Raw genomic sequence first — 19,630 nt, forward strand, 5'->3', positions numbered from 1 at the left:
CTAGTAAGGGTCTGTGCTGATTCCCAAACTGTTGAGTTTGTTTTTTAATTGAACCACCCATTAAAGATTTACATTTTATCAAAGGTTGATAATTAGGAAGCAAATGCTGAATTTACTTCCATTACACCATAAAAACAATCGCAGAGCTCCACAGACATATTATGTCTATGTCTATATTGTCTATTATTATATATTCAAATATATTTTTGAAATGATAAGGGAAGTCTAAGCATTAAAAGAGCGACTAAAGATCACAAAAACCTGACCCACACACTGTCTGGGTCGGACAATGCATTTATCGAAGTGCCTAATGTTATCCAAGAAGCAATTGTTTAAAACAATTGCATGTTCAAAATTTGAGAGAAGTGACAATCAAAATGTGTGCTTTTGGGTGTGCAAATGGATTTTTACAATAATTTTTGAGTCTGATGTTTAGCTCTAACTGTGGTGACATTTCCCTCACTGAACTTATCATAGAGAGCTTATATTATCAGAGCTTATCCAGAGAGAACAGAGTAAAGTAAATGCTGCACTTCTAAACAATAGTTTGTAATTAAGAATCAGGTAATTTTTCTCTATCATTTATTTACGTAACCTTCCTGCTACCCTTAGGTCAAAATGTGCCACAAGGTTTCAGCTTTAGGTTTTCATACTTTAACTTGCAGAAGTTTGGTGTCTCCTCTAGCAGTGAAAGTAAATACCCAAAGATTGTTGATGTGATTGATGCTAATGGTAATCTGTGTTTGTTGCAGCTGCCATTGTGTTCTTGTTTCAGACTTATGCAGTTTCTTTTTTCTGTCATGTCATAATTTGGCCATGAGCGTGTTTCCAATTTGTCTTCATTCATCCAGTCATTCTGAGACTTAATGTCCACAGAAAATATGTTAGTCTTCTTTCTTGTGGAACAATAATTTTACCCTAATTTAACTCAACTTACATTGTTGTTTTTCTTTTGGCTGCTCCCTTCTGCAGGGGTTTTCACAGCGAGTGAACGGCTCAAATTTAGCAATTGTTTTACACCAGATGCCCTTCCTGAACCTACCTAAACCTGTGCAGCCTAAGGATTACTAACTGAAAAGTACTATTAGCCAACAAAAACTTGCAGTGTTTTTCATTGAATTTTTTTCTTTAACCAACAAGAAGCACATCCTCACCTCATCGTGAGAAGGAATAAATTTTGGAAAACCTTGTTTTTGTCATAATGGAGATGTTACATTATCAGATTGTGCAAAAGTTTTACAAATGGAGTTTAATGATGCTTTGTTGTTATAGTTGTTTAGACTCATGATTAAACTGTTTGTGTTCTTGTAGGGGAGTATCTCAACAATCCCAGCACTCCCCTGGGTTACACACAGAGTTCCCCTGAAAGCACTTGGCCATCCTCCCAACCTCAAATTGATTTTTCATCTCTCTTAAGTCCTAAATCCCTTTTAAATGCCAGAAGCCTCCAGCCAGAATGAATTCTTTTGGCAGAGATGTCACATGTGAGTTAGTCTTTATATCCAGGACATTTCTTCTCTTCTTGTGTATGTTTATCATGTATTTTTATTCCAGATTATGTTTCCACATACAACTAAACTGTGTACTGCTTCATGTTTCCACAAAAATGAGGTGTCTTCTGTCAAATCTGCCACAGACCTTTCATTTGGTTGATCACTGATCAATACTGATGGGATTGTGCTGGAACTAATATGTTTAGGTTTAAGCCAGTGATTCATGACATCCTTTAATGACTTAGGTTTTCATAACATGCTGTTCATCAGCAGATAGAATGATTAAAGTCAGAACAAGATTTGCTAACAACGATAATCATTCTTAGATATCACTTGTGTTTTTCTTTGTGTTTTCCCTTGATCTTGTATGAAATCTTGCTAAGAGGCACAGAGACAGRGCAGGTTGTTCTCTGTGTTTCCTGTTGTTGCAATAAAACTCAGCTGATCATCCCACAGAGTACCTTCATTCTTGGACCACGTATTTCTGTCTTTGTTAAATAAATCTTTCCATAACAGGATCAATGATCAGTACTGAAACACATATATTTACTGCAGCAAATTCATTATATGAGTTATATGATTGCAGTTTTTTGGCCAATCACTGATCTTTTAAAAGCCTGACCTGCTGATTATGATTTTGTCTGATACTGGTTTAGTTTTTGGTAACTGGCACTGTCAGGTGTTATAAGGTCACAATACACCTTTTAATGTTCAAATTTATTTTTTTTTATTGGAAAACACTAAACAGTACACTTAAAACTACAGACTTGTTTTAACTGGACCACAGCCCTCTCACAGCAGAGCAAAAGGGGACTATGGCTGATTTTCAGACCTTTGCAGAGTAAGATAAGATTGGTGGATATCATTGACTTCTCATGTATGTGTCAACCTATCATCGATCTACCAAACTTAAGGAAACTGGGGCCAATAAATCGTCCGGATGATTTATTGGTGCACCCCTAATAATTTTACATGGCTTTGTTGGGTGCTAAATATAAGCATATCTCTGACTGCGTGCATCAAATTAGTGCACAAAGATATACAATTTATCCCAATGTTAGAATATTATTTTACTCAGTGACTATTAAGACATAAATAAGAATTTTTTTCTTTTTACTTTTTGTCTGTTAAAGCGGAGTAATTCCAAGACTTTTTTTTCAAATGAATGAATTTAAATGGTAGTAAAAATATTAATTAAAAAAGTAATTTGAAGCTGAAGTGTGTTTTTTTTTTTATGGATGTTTTTTTTTTATTATTTTCTCAAGATATCCTCTCAAATAGTTTGTGCACACCCTCAAGCACTGATAAAATGTAATTAAATAATTAGCCTCTCATAAGTGCATTAGTTGTTGGGTCAGAGAAATGGGACACACTGTCATTTCCTTTTATTTTCTTTTTTTTCTCACTAGCTATATTAATCTAGAACCACAAAGTTTCCCAGAAAGAATGCTAAAATGAATATTGCTGTAATTGTCAAACTATTTACTAGACAGGCTTTCCCCCCCACTAATACGGTACTGATGAAAATTTAAGGGATAGTTCTTAGAAGTTAAAAAGATTAGGTGTCATATTAAAATCTGTAGTCTGAGATGGTGAGGGAGGGTGGGGACAGAAGCAGAACACAATGCCAGACTCTATCAGGAGGTTTGAAAAATGCTGCATGACTTTCTCTGAAAGGACTGCCACAGAGATAACCAAGTCAGCCTTGTTGTTAATGCCAGTTAACATGATTCATTTATAGAAATATGAGAAATCTTTGAGCTCAAGAAATGAACAAACACTAGGAGCTCTGTCTTGTAGTGAGACTTGATTCTCTTTTTGCTGTTGGGACTGTTCAAAAGATTACTTTGCAGTTAATTATCTTTTTTTGTCTTCCTGCAGAATGACCATCAGCTGATGTGTTTCCTCCAGATAGTCTCTATTCTGTCGTATTGATTTATCAGCACCATGTCTGGTAATTATTTGGTTTCCTTTCAATGTGATAATTCTGTTTTTTGCATTCATAATATGCATATTTTTTGTCTGTATTTCGCTTTATTTACWTTTATTTATTTGTGATAGGCACTTACACACCAGCTCCTGGGGGACCGTTTTCTGCTCTTACCCCGAGCATGTGGCCTCAGGACATTTTGGCAAAGTATCATTCAGTAAGAATCTAATTTTAAAGCTCATTAAAACATCACATCTGCATGATAAGAGAAAAATGTTAGGACCACATAAAAAGGAAACGTGTTGTTTGAGATATGTGCCTTAAACTTTCATCCTTTTTGATGTTAAAGAATTAGCCACTCTTCAAAGAAACAACTAACTATTTATTGTAGGGAAGATGAATACCTAAACTGTTTTCTATAGATTTTTATGGTTTTATTTGTGAACTTTAGGTCTCCTATCTGTTTGAGTTTATTTGAATTAAAAATAAATGAATCTACCTTGTGATTTACAAATCAATTTCCTGTAAGTGTGCTAGCATTCCCCAGATCTCTGTTTGAGCCACTATCTTGTCTGTCTTTGTTTTATTGTTTTTTATACAGTCTGTGTTAACAAAGAACAAAAACATGACCTTTATTCATGTAATACAGTCACATATGATCTGTTGCTTGTTTGAACTGAATGGTTTAATTCTGTTTCAAATGTGACGTGCACAAATTGGCTTCATGTTCTTTTTTTATTTCAACAGAAAGAGCCTTCTGAACACCCTGAAGTACAGTATGATGAGTTTGGTTTCAGAATAGACAATGAAGGTATTTTTTTCCCACCGAACACAACCATTTTTTTTCATCCTGCTATTTAAACCACTTGTAAAATTTCCTAAACCTAAATTGGGAAGAATGAAGTCTTTGTTTCTGTGCAAAAGAACTACTTTATATACACACATGTGATCACACATTTTTGGGACATTTCTTGCAACATTTTTTAAACAAACAACTTTTACAAGAAAGTGTTTTAGAAAAACTTTTTTTCCACACATTCAATATTTTTTCTAGCAAAAGTAAAACATCCAGCTCAACATCAACAGCTTTGTTATGGACGGCAAGTAATATGAATATAGACATTTTTAACTGAGAGAAAGATTTTGTATACATTTTGGGAAAGGAAAAAAAATTATATTTTTTTTTCCAAAATGTATACAAAATCTTTCAGTTAAAAATGTCTATACAGTATTCATATTCCTTGCAAATGAATCACTTTCTTTGCCTTTTATAAGCTTTATGCAGATTAAATGTTTTTAAAGTGGGGGTGGGGGGTGCTCCCCATTGTAGCTGAGACTTTTTCAAGAAGGTTCTATCAATCTTGATTTTGAAACCGAAATCACTGAACATTTCTGTAGTTTTGAGCTGCATGCAGACAGATTATCTGGTCTAATGGTGGAGATGATTTTTATGTTTCTGAGTAAGTTATCTGAAGGCTTTTAAATTGATTTTGTGTCAGCAAAGACAAGCAGTACTTAGAGCTGCAAATTTTTGGAACATTTTCAGAATGTTACCACAATCAGATAACTGAAGGACCATCAGTTCGTTGAAAGTTAATGTTCTTTCTCAAAGAGCTACTCAAGAATTCTTTTGTATTATTGGTAATATTTAATGTAAATATAACTTAAAAAAGTGCTAATTTGTACAACGCCAATGTCCCATAAAAACTCATCATATGCTTTTTATTTAAGAATTACAGTTTTGGGGATTTTCTCTAAACTTTATTTGTAGGTTTCAGGTTTGTAAAATTTAATTTGATTTTTTTATGAGATTTGTCTTTACAATAATTTTCTTTAGCGTCTTCACTTTTTTTACATCACTCAGTAACATAAACATTTGATTTAAAAACAAGTAAATGCCACTGAAGCTAAATGCATATTTATTTATTTATTTCCTCTCAGCTGGTGAGAAGCCCCGGTCTGTGTTGGGCACCGAGGGCTCACCTCAGCGTGAAGACCCCCAGCAGCGACTGCGATGGCAGGCCCACCTGGAGTTCACGCACAACCACACAGTGGGTGACCTGACGTGGGATGTAATTGATCCAGTCCTGCCGCGCTCTGAGCGTCTGCGCTCCCTGGTGCTGGGTGGCATCCCTCACAGCATGAGGCCACAGGTGGGTTTCCCAGCTGAGGGGACATTAACTGAAGGCGAGACACAGTGGACCAACCAGGCTTAAGAGAAAAACCTCTTCTAATCAGTTGTTCAGAGAATTTTTTTTTTTTATTAAATAACTTTTCTATGAGTTTTCTAATCTAATTAACCTCAGCACTTTATCTTTTTTTTCAAAGCCCCTGAACCAAATAAACAGTAACTGTGATGTGTTTCTGGTTACATCCAGAGATTATTTTTATCTGATAATAGATTAATATTTCTAGCTGCTTTAATGTGTTTAACACATTGTGCTTGGATTACTGAATTAATCTAATTCTTGGTAGCAGAATATGTAAAAGAAACTGCAGCTCTAGGAGAACTTGCATAGTTGTGGGTGGGTGTTCTTTTACATATCTGTCAAACAGAAATGATGGTGTGATTCTCTGTAGGAAATAGATTTCTTGAGTTAAATGTAGTTGTGTTGTCAACACTGCCTTCAGTAACTTTAAAGTGACATTTTCAGCTTTTTATTCAACTCTGCTTATTTGTAATAAGCATTTCACATAGCATGTTGATTTGAATTGTAATGTCAGGATAAAATCATGTGTTGAGCAGGGATGATAGTATTCCAGCACCGGCTTTCCTGGGGGGAATAAAAAAAAAAATGACACCTGCCCAGCCAGATATTTAACAGACATTTCTCTGGACCTATCCGAGGAGCAGCTTTCACTTTAAACACACTAGACAGGCCTACAAGCCAATCAGAAATCAGATGGAGGTGGGACTTAGATCCAGCAGAAGTTGGAGCGATGCTCGAAATAAAATACATTTCTTTGTTAGAACAAGTTTGAAAAAGAACTGGAAACTATTGAAGCTGGCAGATTTTTTAAAAACCAGCTGTCAGAGAAGAAAGACCAGCGGAAGATGTTGAGAGAGACAAACCTCGCAGATGGATGGTAACGTTAGCTGAACAGTAGCAGGCAGGTGGAGCCGGGGAAGAGAGGCCAGCATGGATTTAATCACAGTGACCCGGGAAACAACATCTGACCAACAGGTGTGTGTTTACTGAGAGAAACTGTCAGGTGTTGTGCAAAACGTTGATTGTCCCCCGCTGTGCAGGAGTGCACAGCCTGTCTCAGTTATATAATAGGCTGTTTATTTCTTTAGTTGTTGGAATTTAACAATATTAACTAGGGATGCGTCAAATAATGGTTTATTAGATTAAAAAATGTTCCAATCAATTAACTGATAACGTAATTTCATAATAAATTGATAATAGTTTTACATCTAAAAATCATTTTATTTTTCATCTGTTTTTCCTCCATTCAGCAGCCTAATAGATTTCTGTTTTGTTATATTTTATTAAAAAATATGTCCAAGTTTATTAATGTGTGAGAAATCAACAATTTCAAGCCTGGTCCTCGGGGCACACTGTCCTGCATGTTTTAGATGTTTCCCTGCTTCAACACAGCTGATTTCAGTTGATAACTGATTAACAGGCTTTTGTTGAACTGCAGTCGTCTGAATCAGGTGTGTCAAACTAGGGAAACCTCTACAACATACAGAGCAGTGTGCCTTCAGGACCAGGGTTGAAAAACACACATTCAATAACTGATAGCTTGTATCCCTAATGCTAACACTAAAAGAGGTATACTTATTTAAACAAAACAGTAGCAAAGGTGTGTCTGTCTTGAAGTTTTGATATTTTTCCTCCAAACCCCATCATAAATATCAGCTGTATAATATATTGTATTATTCTACCATTTAAAAAAAAGGCCATTTGGGAATTTTAATGAGCAATTTTTTTTATATTTGGAACCAGATTTTATGAAAAACGTAATGTATTTAAAAATTAAATATGAAATATAAATTAGTTTTCACATAGATTCTGTTTAATTTGTTGACCAGTTTGTCTGTATAAACATCAGTCATGAAGGTTTTAATGTTCAAGTATTTTTAGCTACAACAGAGATCATATATTGATCTTTTTAAATATAAAAACATTCATAATGTGCTTGTTGATGCTTGGTGATAAAGGTTGACACTGGAATGGTGATTTTGCAGTTGTGTTAAATTCAAAATAATATTTAAATGTATAACAGGTAATCTTCTGCTCAGTACATATCTGCCTTTTTTAAGGAGTTTTTTGTAATAATACTTGTTGGTATTATCAACGTATATATTTGGGGTGGGGGGTGCAGAAAATATGTTCAGGCTTAGGATTTTCTTCCACCATCACTCCTGGTTGAGAACCYTGTGAGTCTAAATACTTTAATACGGCTCACTGATTTACTGTGCAGTCATATATTCTGTCATTCTAACGCATCTCTGAATAATCAAAACCATCAATCTAAAATGTCAGATGTTTAAAACATCATTTTAACCTGCATTAAAATGTTTATCTTTTAGTTATGGATGCGTTTGTCTGGAGCGCTGCAGAAGAAGAGGACATCAGAGATCACCTACAAAGAAATCATCAAGAACAGCTCTAACGATGAGACCACTACTTCTAAACAAGTAAAATCTCTCGCAGGGTTTATGTCTACATTATCTTTGTACATGAACACAATGTGATTGCAGTTAAAATGTGAGTAATACTGCCTACAAAAATAATGAAATAACTAAAACTGGTATTGGTTCAGATTTGATTCTGGTATTTAATTTAAAACAAAAATAAACTCCAGAGATTATGAATAACCTCTTTTAAATGTGTTTTTATACCTACCAGTATGTGTTTTTGATCTGTAAAACTGTTATGAATCTGTATTTTACAGATAGAGAAAGACTTGTTACGGACGATGCCAACTAATGCCTGTTTCAGTAGTCTGACCAGTGTTGGAGTACCAAGACTGAGACGGGTCCTGAGAGGCCTGGCCTGGCTCTACCCAGATATTGGGTACTGTCAGGGAACTGGCATGGTGAGAACACAGCAGCTTGCTTTTTCTTAAGAGTAAACTATATTTAGAGTAGTTTCTGTATCATTTATGCAATTTGTCTTTTTTTAATTGGTCAAATCTCTATTTCTCATTATTTACATCTAGGTTATTTCCTGCCTGTTGCTCTTTCTGGAGGAAGAGGATGCAATGTGGATGATGTGTGCCCTGATCGAAGACCTCCTTCCTCCGTCCTACTTCTCCTCCACTTTGTTGGGGGTCCAAACAGACCAGAGGGTTCTTCGTCAGCTTATTGTTCAGTATCTGCCAGCTCTGGATCGCCTTCTGCAAGAGCATGACATAGGTAATCATGGATACAATCTTTATTGAAGCATACTTGAAGGTTTGTATGCACAGTTTAATACTTGCTTTTTATTCACGCAGAGCTGTCGTTGTTAACACTACACTGGTTCCTGACATCGTTTGCCAGTGTGGTGGACATCCGTCTGCTCCTAAGGATCTGGGATCTTCTCTTTTATCAGGGCTCAGTGATCCTCTTCCAGATAACACTGGGGATGCTCAAAATTCAGGTAGGGTCTTCATCACCAATTCACTGCTTCTTGACAGTTTCTTACTAAACTATAGATAAACTTAGAAGAAAAGCTATTAAATCCATCAGATACTAGAAAACCATTACTGCTAGAAATACTCTTTTAAAAACCTTTTCGGCAGTGAAAATTAATATTATTGACAGAAGTTGCTCCTGTTGAGTATTAACCTCTCTGAAATTGCCTCGACGACTCCAGGAAGAAGAGCTTGTATCTTCAGAGAACTCTGCATCCATATTTAACTCTCTGTCAGACTTGCCAAGTCAGCTGAGAGATGGGCCTGCGGTTCTCGGAGAAGCTATGAGGCTGGCAGGGAACTTATCCCAGGAAACTCTGGAAGCTCACAGACACAAACACCTTGCTTATATTCTGAACGAACAGGCACAGCTCAACAATGGAAACAACGCGACACTCAGCACCAATCTCAACAAGGTCAGCTGCAGTTATTCTGCTCAAATTTCAGACTGAATAAGTTTTGATAAGTAAATGCTTACAAACTGAATAACGAAAATATTATTAAGGCTAAAGAGACAAAATAAATTCTTGTTTTGTATATGTTTAGGTGGTGAGAAGACAGTCTCTGCGCAGAAAATCTACGCTGACGTCTCTGTTATTTGGGGAGGATGAAGCAGAAGCCCTGAAATCCAAGAATATTAAGCAGACAGAGTTGGTGGCAGCCCTGCGAGAGGCTATAAACCGGACGGCTGAGCACTTCCACTGTCTTGACCCTCATCATTCCAACACAGTGGGTTCATACACTGCAGCACATGAACCACCGTTATGTTCTTTTGTGAAAGACATTAAAAGAAGCGTACTTGAATGTTCTGACATTTTAGGCTTTAGTTTATTTTTTACACTCTTAATGAATTTACTGATACCTTCTCTCCTATCTTATTAGGACTTAACCCCAGATTACTCAATGGAGAGCCACCAGAGAGATCATGAAAACTTTCTTGTGGTTTCTCGTAACCGAAGGAGACGAGCCAAAGCTTTGTTGGACTTTGAGCGTCATGATGATGATGAACTGGGCTTCAGAAAAAATGACATTATCACTGTGAGCGAAGACCTAACACTCAAAAACAACACTGCTTTTGCTGTCGTGTATTTTGTACACACAGCATGTTTTATAGTGTTTTTGTTTCTTATTTCACCAAATGTTTATGTTTTAGATCATCTCTCAAAAAGATGAACACTGTTGGGTTGGTGAGCTCAATGGTCTTCGAGGTCTGTTTATCTTATTTTATTAACATTTTAAAGTTGCAAAATGAGTTTTCTGTAGTGTATTTTACAAGTATTTTTTTTTCTCTTTTGCTACAAGGTTGGTTTCCGGCTAAGTTTGTGGAGATTCTTGATGAAAGAAGCAAGGAGGTATAACCTTTGACCTTTGTATTTCCACAGATTTGTCTTTCTTTTCTCAGACTTCAGACCATGAACTTGACACTGACTGGTGTGTCTGTCTCCAGTACTCATTAGCAGGTGACGACTCTGTGACGGAGGCAGTGACTGACCTGGTCAGGGGAACTCTGTGTCCAGCTCTGAAAGCCATCTTCCAGCACGGATTAAAGAAGCCGTCTATACTGGGTGGACCTTGTCACCCGTGGCTATTTATTGAAGAGGTCGTTTATTTCTTTAGGATCCTGACACCATATTTTATTTTTTATTTGTAAAATTTAAAATTGTCATTTACATTTCTACTTTTTGCTTTTCCTTTTAGGCAGCTAGTAGGGAAGTGGAGAGGGATTTCAATTCTGTGTACTCTAGACTCGTGTTGTGTAAAACATACAGGTAAATCATACACAGCATGTATTTTTTATTTTTTCTAATCACCTAAACATTCACTTCTCGAAGCARTTCAGTTGACCTTTATTTGCAAAGAATGACACATAATTAAAACTGTGTTGTTGTTGTTTTTTATGAAAGATGAAAAATTATTTACTTTCTTTAGAATATGTTTTACAAAATTAAAATAATGGAAACAACCTGTTTTTGTTTTTACCTTTCACCAGGTTAGATGAAGATGGAAAGGTTTTAACACCAGAGGAGCTGCTATACAGAGTGAGTAAACAATTAAAKGCATTTATTTTAGTTTAACAGAAGTGTGAGAAAATGTGACGTGTTCCATTTAATGCTTGATTTGTTTACTAATTATCCTTGAAGCCTAATAAATAAATAAAGTAATTGGCACCACCTCTTATATGTTCCCAGGCAGTGCAATCGGTCAACATGAGTCACGACACAGCACATGCTCAGATGGACGTCAAGTTCAGATCGCTTATCTGTGTTGGCTTAAAGTGAGTTTCTAATACACATTTATATTTGTAGTACGAATCACATTTGAGCTGTGTAAAATAAGGTTTTATTTTATTTATTTTTTTTAATCAAATTGCACCTGTCTTTTCAGTGAGCAGGTGCTGCATCTGTGGTTGGAGGTGTTGTGCTCCAGCATGGCTGCTGTAGAAAAATGGTATCACCCGTGGTCATTCCTTCGTAGTCCTGGATGGGTACAGATCAAGTGTGAGCTCAGGTACAAGACAAATCCTATTAAAGTGACTAATAATAATCAAATGTTATAAGCTTTTTTTATAAGCAGTTAAGTTTTGGGCTACAAATAATTTATGTATTTCCCCTGTATCTAAATGTGGAAAGCAGTTTTATACATTTATAAATGGACTTAGGTGAATAAATTAGGTATTATCAAGTAGATAAAGGTGCTATATTTTTCTATTTTTTTACCTAAAATTGGAAAGGTTGAAATCACCTAATGGAAAAATGACATTGTTTGATTGCCTGACTTTTTAACACCATAAATAATCCAAGAATAACATTATTATATATAAATTGAGCTTTAAGGGAATAAAAAAAAAAACAGCAAATTGTTTTATTTCATCACTTCTCTTGTTTCCTCAGGGTCCTGTCAAAGTTTGCCTTCAGTCTCTCTCAAGATTGTGAGCTGCCCGACAAGAAAGAGGTATGTCAAAGAGAYGGATGCAGTACAAATTCTGTTATTGACACAAGACCACATTTTGGATTTTAGGAAAAAATGTTTGACTTTGGCATTTCAGAAATCTRCTAATCTGAAAGCAGAAGTTATGGATGTGCTGGTTCAGCATCACCTCTTTAGTTGGGATCTCTAGGTAATATATTATGTAGTGAAAGTGGTAGAATAGTCATTAGTTAAAGCCAGTTCATAATTTATGCTTGTTTTCAMAKCTTTTTATKTAAGTTTCATTTGTCTCGGTTCATAAAAAGCCTTGTAGAACAAAGCAAATTAGAAAAAAACAGYAGTGCTTGTTATTCTAATGGCCAGACTTTTGCAGGGCTTCTGCAATAGAAAAAGAAACCCATTGTTGGATATTTATGTAGCATCTTCAATAAGACATCTTTATTTTTKATTTTTGTAAAAGGAAATGAATAAGGATCATAGCATGACAATGATCTCCATCCAGACTTTGTTTCTGCTTTGCTTTTTTTTATTTATTAAATATTTTTTACAATTCTTTAAAGGTACTCGTTGTATCCAATATGATTTTCTCATTTTCAAATTTAATTGTTTTCTTTTTTTTTAGGAAAAGGAGCAGAAACCACTGAAAGAAGGAGTGCAGGATATGTTGGTGAAACATCACCTGTTTAGCTGGGACATCGATGGCTGAACACAGCAGAAATGTCTCAATTTAACCCGTGTGGTGGATTCTGTATATTTATCTGTTTAGCTGTTGTTTACAGCTCAAAACTTGAACACTAGTCTTTGCTAAAGCAGGTAGCCACTTCAGACCTTTTTTTTTCCTCGTCTGATTCGGCCAGTTGACACCCAATGACTGAAACGCTACAGAACTTTGTGATGCATGGGTCCATTTTTCTGCATACTTTGTTTTATTTGTCTTCTATATGAGACGTCACTACAGATTTTGAACATATATGCACATGTAAAACATTCCTCTTGTACAGAAGTCTGTACTACTGTGTCCCATTAGTATCAGTTTCTTTATTTCTACTTTTTTCCGCATGGTCTCTTATGCTTTAGTTTCTAACATCAACCTAAAATATATATTTTGTTAAGGTCTGAAATTCCTCTTGAGCCAACAATGGAACATTCCAAGTTATGATGTAAAGAAGCTATTTTTGAGAATAATGTTACTTATTCAATATCCTCATTATCATTAAATCTTTCATGTTAAACATCTGTAATGTTGCACTTGCCGAGTAAAGCCTTTTCAGATCATGATAAACTGCATGTCTGCTACCTTAATAATGGTAGTTAAATAAAGCACTTGTATTATGTAAATTACACAAAGACACTTCTGTGTTGTGTCAATATATCTTACATAAAAATATGATCTATTCTTTGTGATTGTATTTCTTGGTGCTCTGCCTTTTATTTCTTGTAAAAAAAATTCATGGATTAAGGTAGAACTTATGATTTTTTTATTAACAGACAAGTATGCTCAAAGATGGATTCTGATACAAAAATGTTTTGCAACTGAAGCTCTGCAGTTGGAAGTATACAGAAAAAAWTTAGAAAAAAATGGTTATGTGAAAGTAAATTTCACCAGAATGTTTCTCTGCATTTACCTAGTTTTTATAGCTGAGAGTTTATCTCTTATAATATTCTTGAATCTAACTACCCAAAGTTAAATTGCAAAAACAAAAGGCACAAATTGGAAAAAGCTGCTTTGTTAAAGTATTTATTTGTGGTCCTCTTTGCAGCAGAGTGTTTTAAAATGCCACATAGAAACACCAACAGGCCATAACAAATAGGGTACTAGAGTCACAAGTACTGCAATATATGAACTGCTGCAGTGAGAAGGTTTTTTTTTCCCTTTTTTTTTTTTTTTTTTTTGCTTGTATGAACTCTACTGGGACAAGATTTGAACATGAACTGACAATGGTAGCATGATAGATACTAAGTCTAAGAGCGCAAGTGAGATTCGAAAGAGTCCAACCATCCAAGAGTAAATATTCTGCTAAATAAATAACTGACGGGTAAAATAATGCCATAGCTTAATTTTTCTAGCTAGTTTTTGAGTTCTCGATGCCCCCTGCTACATTCATTTCTGACTTGCATACATTTTGCACAATGTCATCCTTCCGGTTAACACAACAGCTAAATTACAATATAAATAGAACTGTAACTGGAAGTTCACAGGGAATGYATGAGGAAATTTAGATTATAGCTGCTCATATCAGTCTTTCAGTTAGATAAATTAAAYCTGTTGAGTGAGGCTAACTTAAAAAAAAACCACACTACTCTAAACCCAAACTGTTACAACTATTCCAAAGGCAGTTGACATTAAAATGCATAAATGTCTGCTTTTTGTTTGAAGTGTTTCCCATAAAAACAAACAAAAAAAAAMCACTTGTGTAAAAAGGCAAGGAATAACAAGGAATAGAACGTTCTTGCTCTTAACACATCTATCTTCCATAGTTTTTCATTGTTTGTAGAATGAAAGCGAGTGACGTTTGCATGAAAATGATGATTTATTTAACTGTTTCCTGTTCCTGTTGAAGGTGCTGCTATCGAGTTGGCAGTGCTGTTTTGGCCTTTTCCTTTGTGCCTCTGGCCRCCTCTTCTCCTTCCACCACCTCCAGACTTTGGCTACAAAAAGACAGAACACAGGCTAATGAATAGGCAACACATCATAGACACTTTCAAACCCAAACACAGGCACCTATCGGGTAAGAGAACTGTCAGAATCATTGTATGTGTAAGAGTCTAAATTTGTACATGTAAGTCTATAAACGTACATAAGTTTGGTACAACTTTGCCACATTACAAGTACGAAYCAAATTTACAAGTACAATTCTTAYGTGAGAATACAAGTTTTTAAGTTACAAATWCAAGTTAAAAAGTTACAACTTTGCCACATTACAAGTATGAATCATTTACAAGTACGAATCAAATTTACAAGTACAATACTTTTACCTGTCAAAATAAGACATTATGCATGGAACACCGAAAAGATCGATTGCAAACAGTAACTAAGCCAGACCACTAGGGGGACATGACCACTGCCTCATTTGGGACCAGATGAACTCTTTACAAACACAACAGTTTGCTGAAGGGAAAAGCATTTGGAGGCTTTTCAGTTTGTCATTCATGTCGTGTAATACAACAATAAGTAGATAGTGGATTTATGATGAACAACCAAAGAAGAAAGCTGATTTATTCATAAAACCGACTGCATAACCCCTAAACAACTGTAAGCTAAACACTTTTTACTTTTAATAGTAGTTTGTATTATTTATTTCACATTTGGTACACATAGTACTTGTCAGTGTTTATAAGAGGATGTGTTTAAACAGTTTCTATGCTGAAAGTAGAGCTTCGTTGATTGTTGTTGTTAGCATGGTGTTAGTGTTAGCATGATGATAATTTATGTACGTTTATAGACTTAYATGTACAAATTTAGACTCTTACACATACAATGATTCTGACAGTTCTCTTACCCCATAGGCTTCTCCCCACATTTTTCAGACCTACACAGACCATACAACTGGCCTTTTGACTCAACTGGGTGGTTCCACACGATCGCTCTTATTTCATCTACACGTTACCTTGTTTTCTTTGTTGCCCTCCTTTATTTGAGGGTCATCATCTCCCTCTCCCTTTGGAAGGCAACCACGTAAGCAAAGGAGAAGCAGAGAGTGCAAAGAAGCGATGTGACACAATGAAAGTTCGAAAAGAAACCAACAGATGACGGTTAATGAATAAGGTGTTGAACAAGAAAAGAGAAGACAGAATTAGGGAGTTAGATCAAAAGAGGTGAATGAAAAACAAGATATTTAAAGACGGGGCTTAATGCAGGATCCTAACAGTTGTGTTCATTGACTCACCAGTTGTGATGTGTTTGGACCCGCTGGCTGTGCTATTGTTGCTGCGTCCTCACCRGCTGCCAAGGTACCATCCTCTTTTCGGAGCGGCGTCTTTTTTGTGGACTGCATTTTGATTTGTGGGGGCTTGGAGTTGGATGGTAAATTATTGGTGGAGTGTAGCAGCTGGGGAAAAAAATCTTTTTTAATGGCTAGCAGAATTTTAACTAGATATTAAGTGGAGTTTTCTTGAGAAGGTGACCCTCCTAGTAATCGTCCAATCATGGCAGAATTCTTTATAAAATACTGTGTATTAGAATAACTTTAACAAGAGCGTAAGAATCTGGGACAATATTTTATCAGAACAGCCTACGAACAAAATCCCCAAATCAATGCATCTCATCTACCTTAGTGATGGTCCCTACAGCTTTGGTGCGGCCCTCCCGGAACACCAGCCTCTGGTCACAGTGCAGATACTCAGGGGTTTTGATGAAGCGGAAATGAACGGTAGCTTTGTCCCCTGTCCGTAAGCAGTCTCTGCTCATGGACAAGATGGTGGCTGTCTGTCTTATACTGCCGCAGTGGACTGGTCATTGCATAAGATGAGATGAAAACAGGAACAGATTATTGCAGATTACAGACAGCTCTTCTCTCTTTGTGTTGCTGTTACCCACCCATGGCCTGATATCTGGGGGATATCGTAGTGGGATGATGCAGTACAAGGATTTCAGCCTCAAACTCCCAAGTTGCCTGAGGGTTTAACTTTGGGGACACCATCACCATGCCTTTCCTTATGGTGGAGCGCTTTATCTACAAAAAAACAAAATATAAGAGCAAAACACATTTCTGATACGGTTTAAGAATTGAGGTAAACTTGCAATCCCAATGCTTGTCATCCCACCAGAAGACAATGGGACACAGACCCTCTACCTTTTTGAGAGCAAACGAGGCAGTCTGGCCTCCTCGAACCTCCTTAACAGGCATCCTTTTGCGATGGATTGATTTCACAGCAATGGGGATGAAGCTACCAAGAGGATCTGGACCAAGCAGCATGGTGTCGTTCAGACGAATGAGTCCACGTAAAGTAGTCCCTGACACTACAGTTCCCACTCCCTGAGACGAACAGAGCAACACTTGAAGTTCAGTGAGMTGTGGGAGGTAAGAAGTACAAAACAGATCTTTGTGGTCAGCGTACCGGTACGGAGTAGGTGTCGTCTATCTGAAACTCGGCGGGCTGATCGTCCCTGTAGGACGTCCGGGAGGAGAGCAGGTTCAGGAACATTTTTAGCAGGTCCATGTTCTCCCCTGTCACATTGGAGATCTGAAAAATGGGACACATTCTGGAAAGACACAAAATAACCAACATTATAATTTAGCCCTTTCAATTCTGACTCCATAAGATTTTAATACAGACTCATTACCTCTCTGAACTGAAGTTGGAAGCTGCAACTATGACGTCATCCTTGTTCTGCACCAAGACAGGAATCTTTCTGCAGCCTGGAGACTTCAGTAACCTTTGAAGCAACTTCAAAGTCTCTGTTAGATGGAAAAGTACGACCAAAAATTGTTTGGCATTTACTTGTTTGCTAAAATGCGTAATTGCAAAAGAAAAACACCACAGGGTCAATTGTGTATTCTGAGAGAAGAGTGGACAAAAGAGAATTCCAGAAGACTAACCTTGTAAAATGTTGGCTGGACACATGTCTATCTTGGTTACCACTACAAAAACAGGCACATTTAGAGCTAAAGCCAAGCCCAGGTGCTCTTTGGTCATCCCCACAATGCCTGCATTACTGCCCACCTGTGAAAAGTAACAAAAATATGTTTTTTTTTAAATATTTGTTAAACTAAGCCTATTTTTATTGCATTTAACGAACAAACATGTTAAATCCAAAGTGTAAATATGTTTTAATTAAAATTATTTAAAAGTAGGAGTTCAAACAGACACAGATAAGATACACGCACACACACAGACACACGCAGACACCTGATCAATGGTGTAAGTGAAGGAACTATACATCAATAACAAAAATGAGGGTATTCAAGTACGGTTTTTCTCAATTTTTGAATTTAAATTTTTTCTGAGGCTTTCTGTCAAATACTAATAAATACCGATTCTAATTATGATAGTAATGTTTCAACTCGTGATTTGTGCACAACAAATCAATCCACAAACACCAGTCACAGGAAAATGTGCATCCACCAGCTGAGCTAACTGTCCCAGGTCACCATCCTACAGTTAACTCGCTGCTCAGATAGTGTTAAGCCATGAAGGTGAGGCATAAAAAAACAAAACAAGAGTTGATTCTTTACAGAGCTACAACTGGTTGAAAATTGTATCACGATAAGTGATTCATATCAGTCAATACTGAGAAATACTGATTAGTTTTTTGTTTTACCTGTTTGAAATAAAGCCCGGGAGGGAAAGAAAATGCTGATTAATCCTGCCAAACTGGTGACATGACCTTCTAACAAAATCCTTTCTAGAAGCTTGGCCTACATCCCCCAGAATGCCATGCAGTTTTGGATCGGACTTGTCTGTTGCAATAAATACAGTATTATTGTTCTATCACCCAGCCCTAAGTGCCATAGAGCTGTATATTCCTGCTTAAAGCAGGAATGATTAGAGGTGAATCTGTTTCTGTGAAGCATATTTAGTAATCTAACTGGGTTACTGAGTTATGCCCATGCATGATTATAGATGTAAGCAAATTAAGAACAAATGAAAATGTCTTATCTAATTATGTGTTAAGGTGGCCTACACATGCAAGAAATTTGTTTTGCATTATCGTGTGGTCCCAAATTTGAACTCATTTTTTCATCATGTAATCCAGACTCGCACAAACATACAAATCTCATTTCTCTTCCTCCTCTAACTTTCTAACCATGAGCATGCAGAAGTCTGGAAGATGTCCTGTCATCCCAAACACGGTGGTCTTGAGGTATTTCTCGTGGCCGGCCAAGTCGATGAAAGTAATGACTTTGGACGACTTCTCACAGATTTTGGTCCAGTCCAAACTGCCTCCGTGGCTGTCGGGCTTGTTCACTACCTGGGCACGGACAAACAAGCATACCAGAAATCACAAATATGACACTCGTTTACATCAGCTCCAGCCAGAAAGAGCTAACTAACTTTACTCTGAGCAGTTCACAAAACGCCAGAATACAGAACTGCAATAGTGTGTGGATTAACCTTTGATAGTAATAAGGATGGATGTTGTAGCCATTGTTCAGAAYTGAAGCCAARATATCAGTTTTGGTGTCAAGTCATGTTGTATTTTTGTTGTCARAGTCTGAACACTAAAAATGAGGGTCCTTCAATATGAAAGTCCCACCTATACCCCCACAACTCACTAACAGCCTGTCATGTTGTCAGTCAAGGATCAACAGAACAGTAGAGCTTTATAACCAGGGTTGCATGTTTTAGTCTGGTCCTCAGGGRAGAACCTAGATTTTCCTTCACTCATTTAACACRTTTATCTAKAGGGGCGTCAGGGCATCCCCCTGTTCTGTTTTATGACTCCTATCAGCTGCAAAGTCTCGAGACATCACGCCAAATCAGTCCACCGAGTTTTTTTTATTTTTTTCACTCTGCATAAATTTTGTAAACAACCTAAGTGGCCGAGGGGCTGGGTGTGTGTCATATAAACATCACAAACTGAACATTTCATGGTTAAATGTCTTGTAGACATGTCCCTCAAATGGACAACACCGGTAGTTTGGTCTTCTGCATCTTCAGCTTTGGTTAAACCAGCTTTCCACACTCTCCAGTCCAACCAGCAAATACC

At 36.7% G+C, this 19,630-nt stretch overlaps 2 protein-coding genes across 4 annotated transcripts in view; one reads left to right on the top strand and one right to left on the bottom strand.

Moving 5' to 3' along the window:
* The window catches only part of sgsm3 (small G protein signaling modulator 3), a 14,396-nt gene extending 1,066 nt beyond the window's left edge, over positions 1-13,330 (top strand). The window contains exons 2-22 of one of the 2 annotated variants that reach the window (XM_014020897.1): positions 3,375-3,447; positions 3,555-3,640; positions 4,171-4,234; positions 5,365-5,576; positions 7,964-8,071; positions 8,329-8,472; positions 8,596-8,791; positions 8,872-9,017; positions 9,234-9,467; positions 9,598-9,780; positions 9,934-10,089; positions 10,205-10,259; positions 10,354-10,403; positions 10,499-10,651; positions 10,750-10,820; positions 11,042-11,090; positions 11,241-11,326; positions 11,437-11,559; positions 11,943-12,003; positions 12,098-12,169; positions 12,602-12,688. In XM_014020897.1, the coding sequence (XP_013876351.1) occupies positions 3,441-3,447; positions 3,555-3,640; positions 4,171-4,234; positions 5,365-5,576; positions 7,964-8,071; positions 8,329-8,472; positions 8,596-8,791; positions 8,872-9,017; positions 9,234-9,467; positions 9,598-9,780; positions 9,934-10,089; positions 10,205-10,259; positions 10,354-10,403; positions 10,499-10,651; positions 10,750-10,820; positions 11,042-11,090; positions 11,241-11,326; positions 11,437-11,559; positions 11,943-12,003; positions 12,098-12,169 (2,256 nt within the window). In that variant the 5' untranslated portion in view covers positions 3,375-3,440 and the 3' untranslated portion in view covers positions 12,602-12,688. Of the gene's footprint in view, positions 1-3,374; positions 3,448-3,554; positions 3,641-4,170; positions 4,235-5,364; positions 5,577-7,963; positions 8,072-8,328; positions 8,473-8,595; positions 8,792-8,871; positions 9,018-9,233; positions 9,468-9,597; positions 9,781-9,933; positions 10,090-10,204; positions 10,260-10,353; positions 10,404-10,498; positions 10,652-10,749; positions 10,821-11,041; positions 11,091-11,240; positions 11,327-11,436; positions 11,560-11,942; positions 12,004-12,097; positions 12,170-12,601 lie in introns of both variants that reach the window. The other variant, XM_014020896.1, reaches the window with a different exon arrangement.
* Positions 13,331-13,701: 371 nt separating this feature from the next.
* Positions 13,702-19,630, bottom strand: part of gtpbp1 (GTP binding protein 1) — a 9,270-nt gene continuing 3,341 nt past the window's right edge. Inside the window, exons 5-14 of one of the 2 annotated variants that reach the window (XM_014020898.1) lie at positions 18,728-18,892; positions 17,520-17,643; positions 17,264-17,378; positions 17,038-17,182; positions 16,773-16,955; positions 16,517-16,652; positions 16,250-16,428; positions 15,867-16,028; positions 15,588-15,638; positions 13,702-14,628 (exon numbers count right to left, since the gene is read on the bottom strand). In XM_014020898.1, coding sequence (XP_013876352.1) covers positions 14,515-14,628; positions 15,588-15,638; positions 15,867-16,028; positions 16,250-16,428; positions 16,517-16,652; positions 16,773-16,955; positions 17,038-17,182; positions 17,264-17,378; positions 17,520-17,643; positions 18,728-18,892 — 1,374 coding nt within the window. In that variant the 3' untranslated portion in view covers positions 13,702-14,514. The remainder of the gene's footprint in view (positions 14,629-15,587; positions 15,639-15,866; positions 16,029-16,249; positions 16,429-16,516; positions 16,653-16,772; positions 16,956-17,037; positions 17,183-17,263; positions 17,379-17,519; positions 17,644-18,727; positions 18,893-19,630) is intronic. The other variant, XM_014020899.1, reaches the window with a different exon arrangement.

Source organism: Austrofundulus limnaeus, unplaced genomic scaffold, assembly GCF_001266775.1.
Source record: "Austrofundulus limnaeus strain Quisiro unplaced genomic scaffold, Austrofundulus_limnaeus-1.0 Scaffold271, whole genome shotgun sequence".
NCBI lineage: Eukaryota > Metazoa > Chordata > Actinopteri > Cyprinodontiformes > Rivulidae > Austrofundulus > Austrofundulus limnaeus.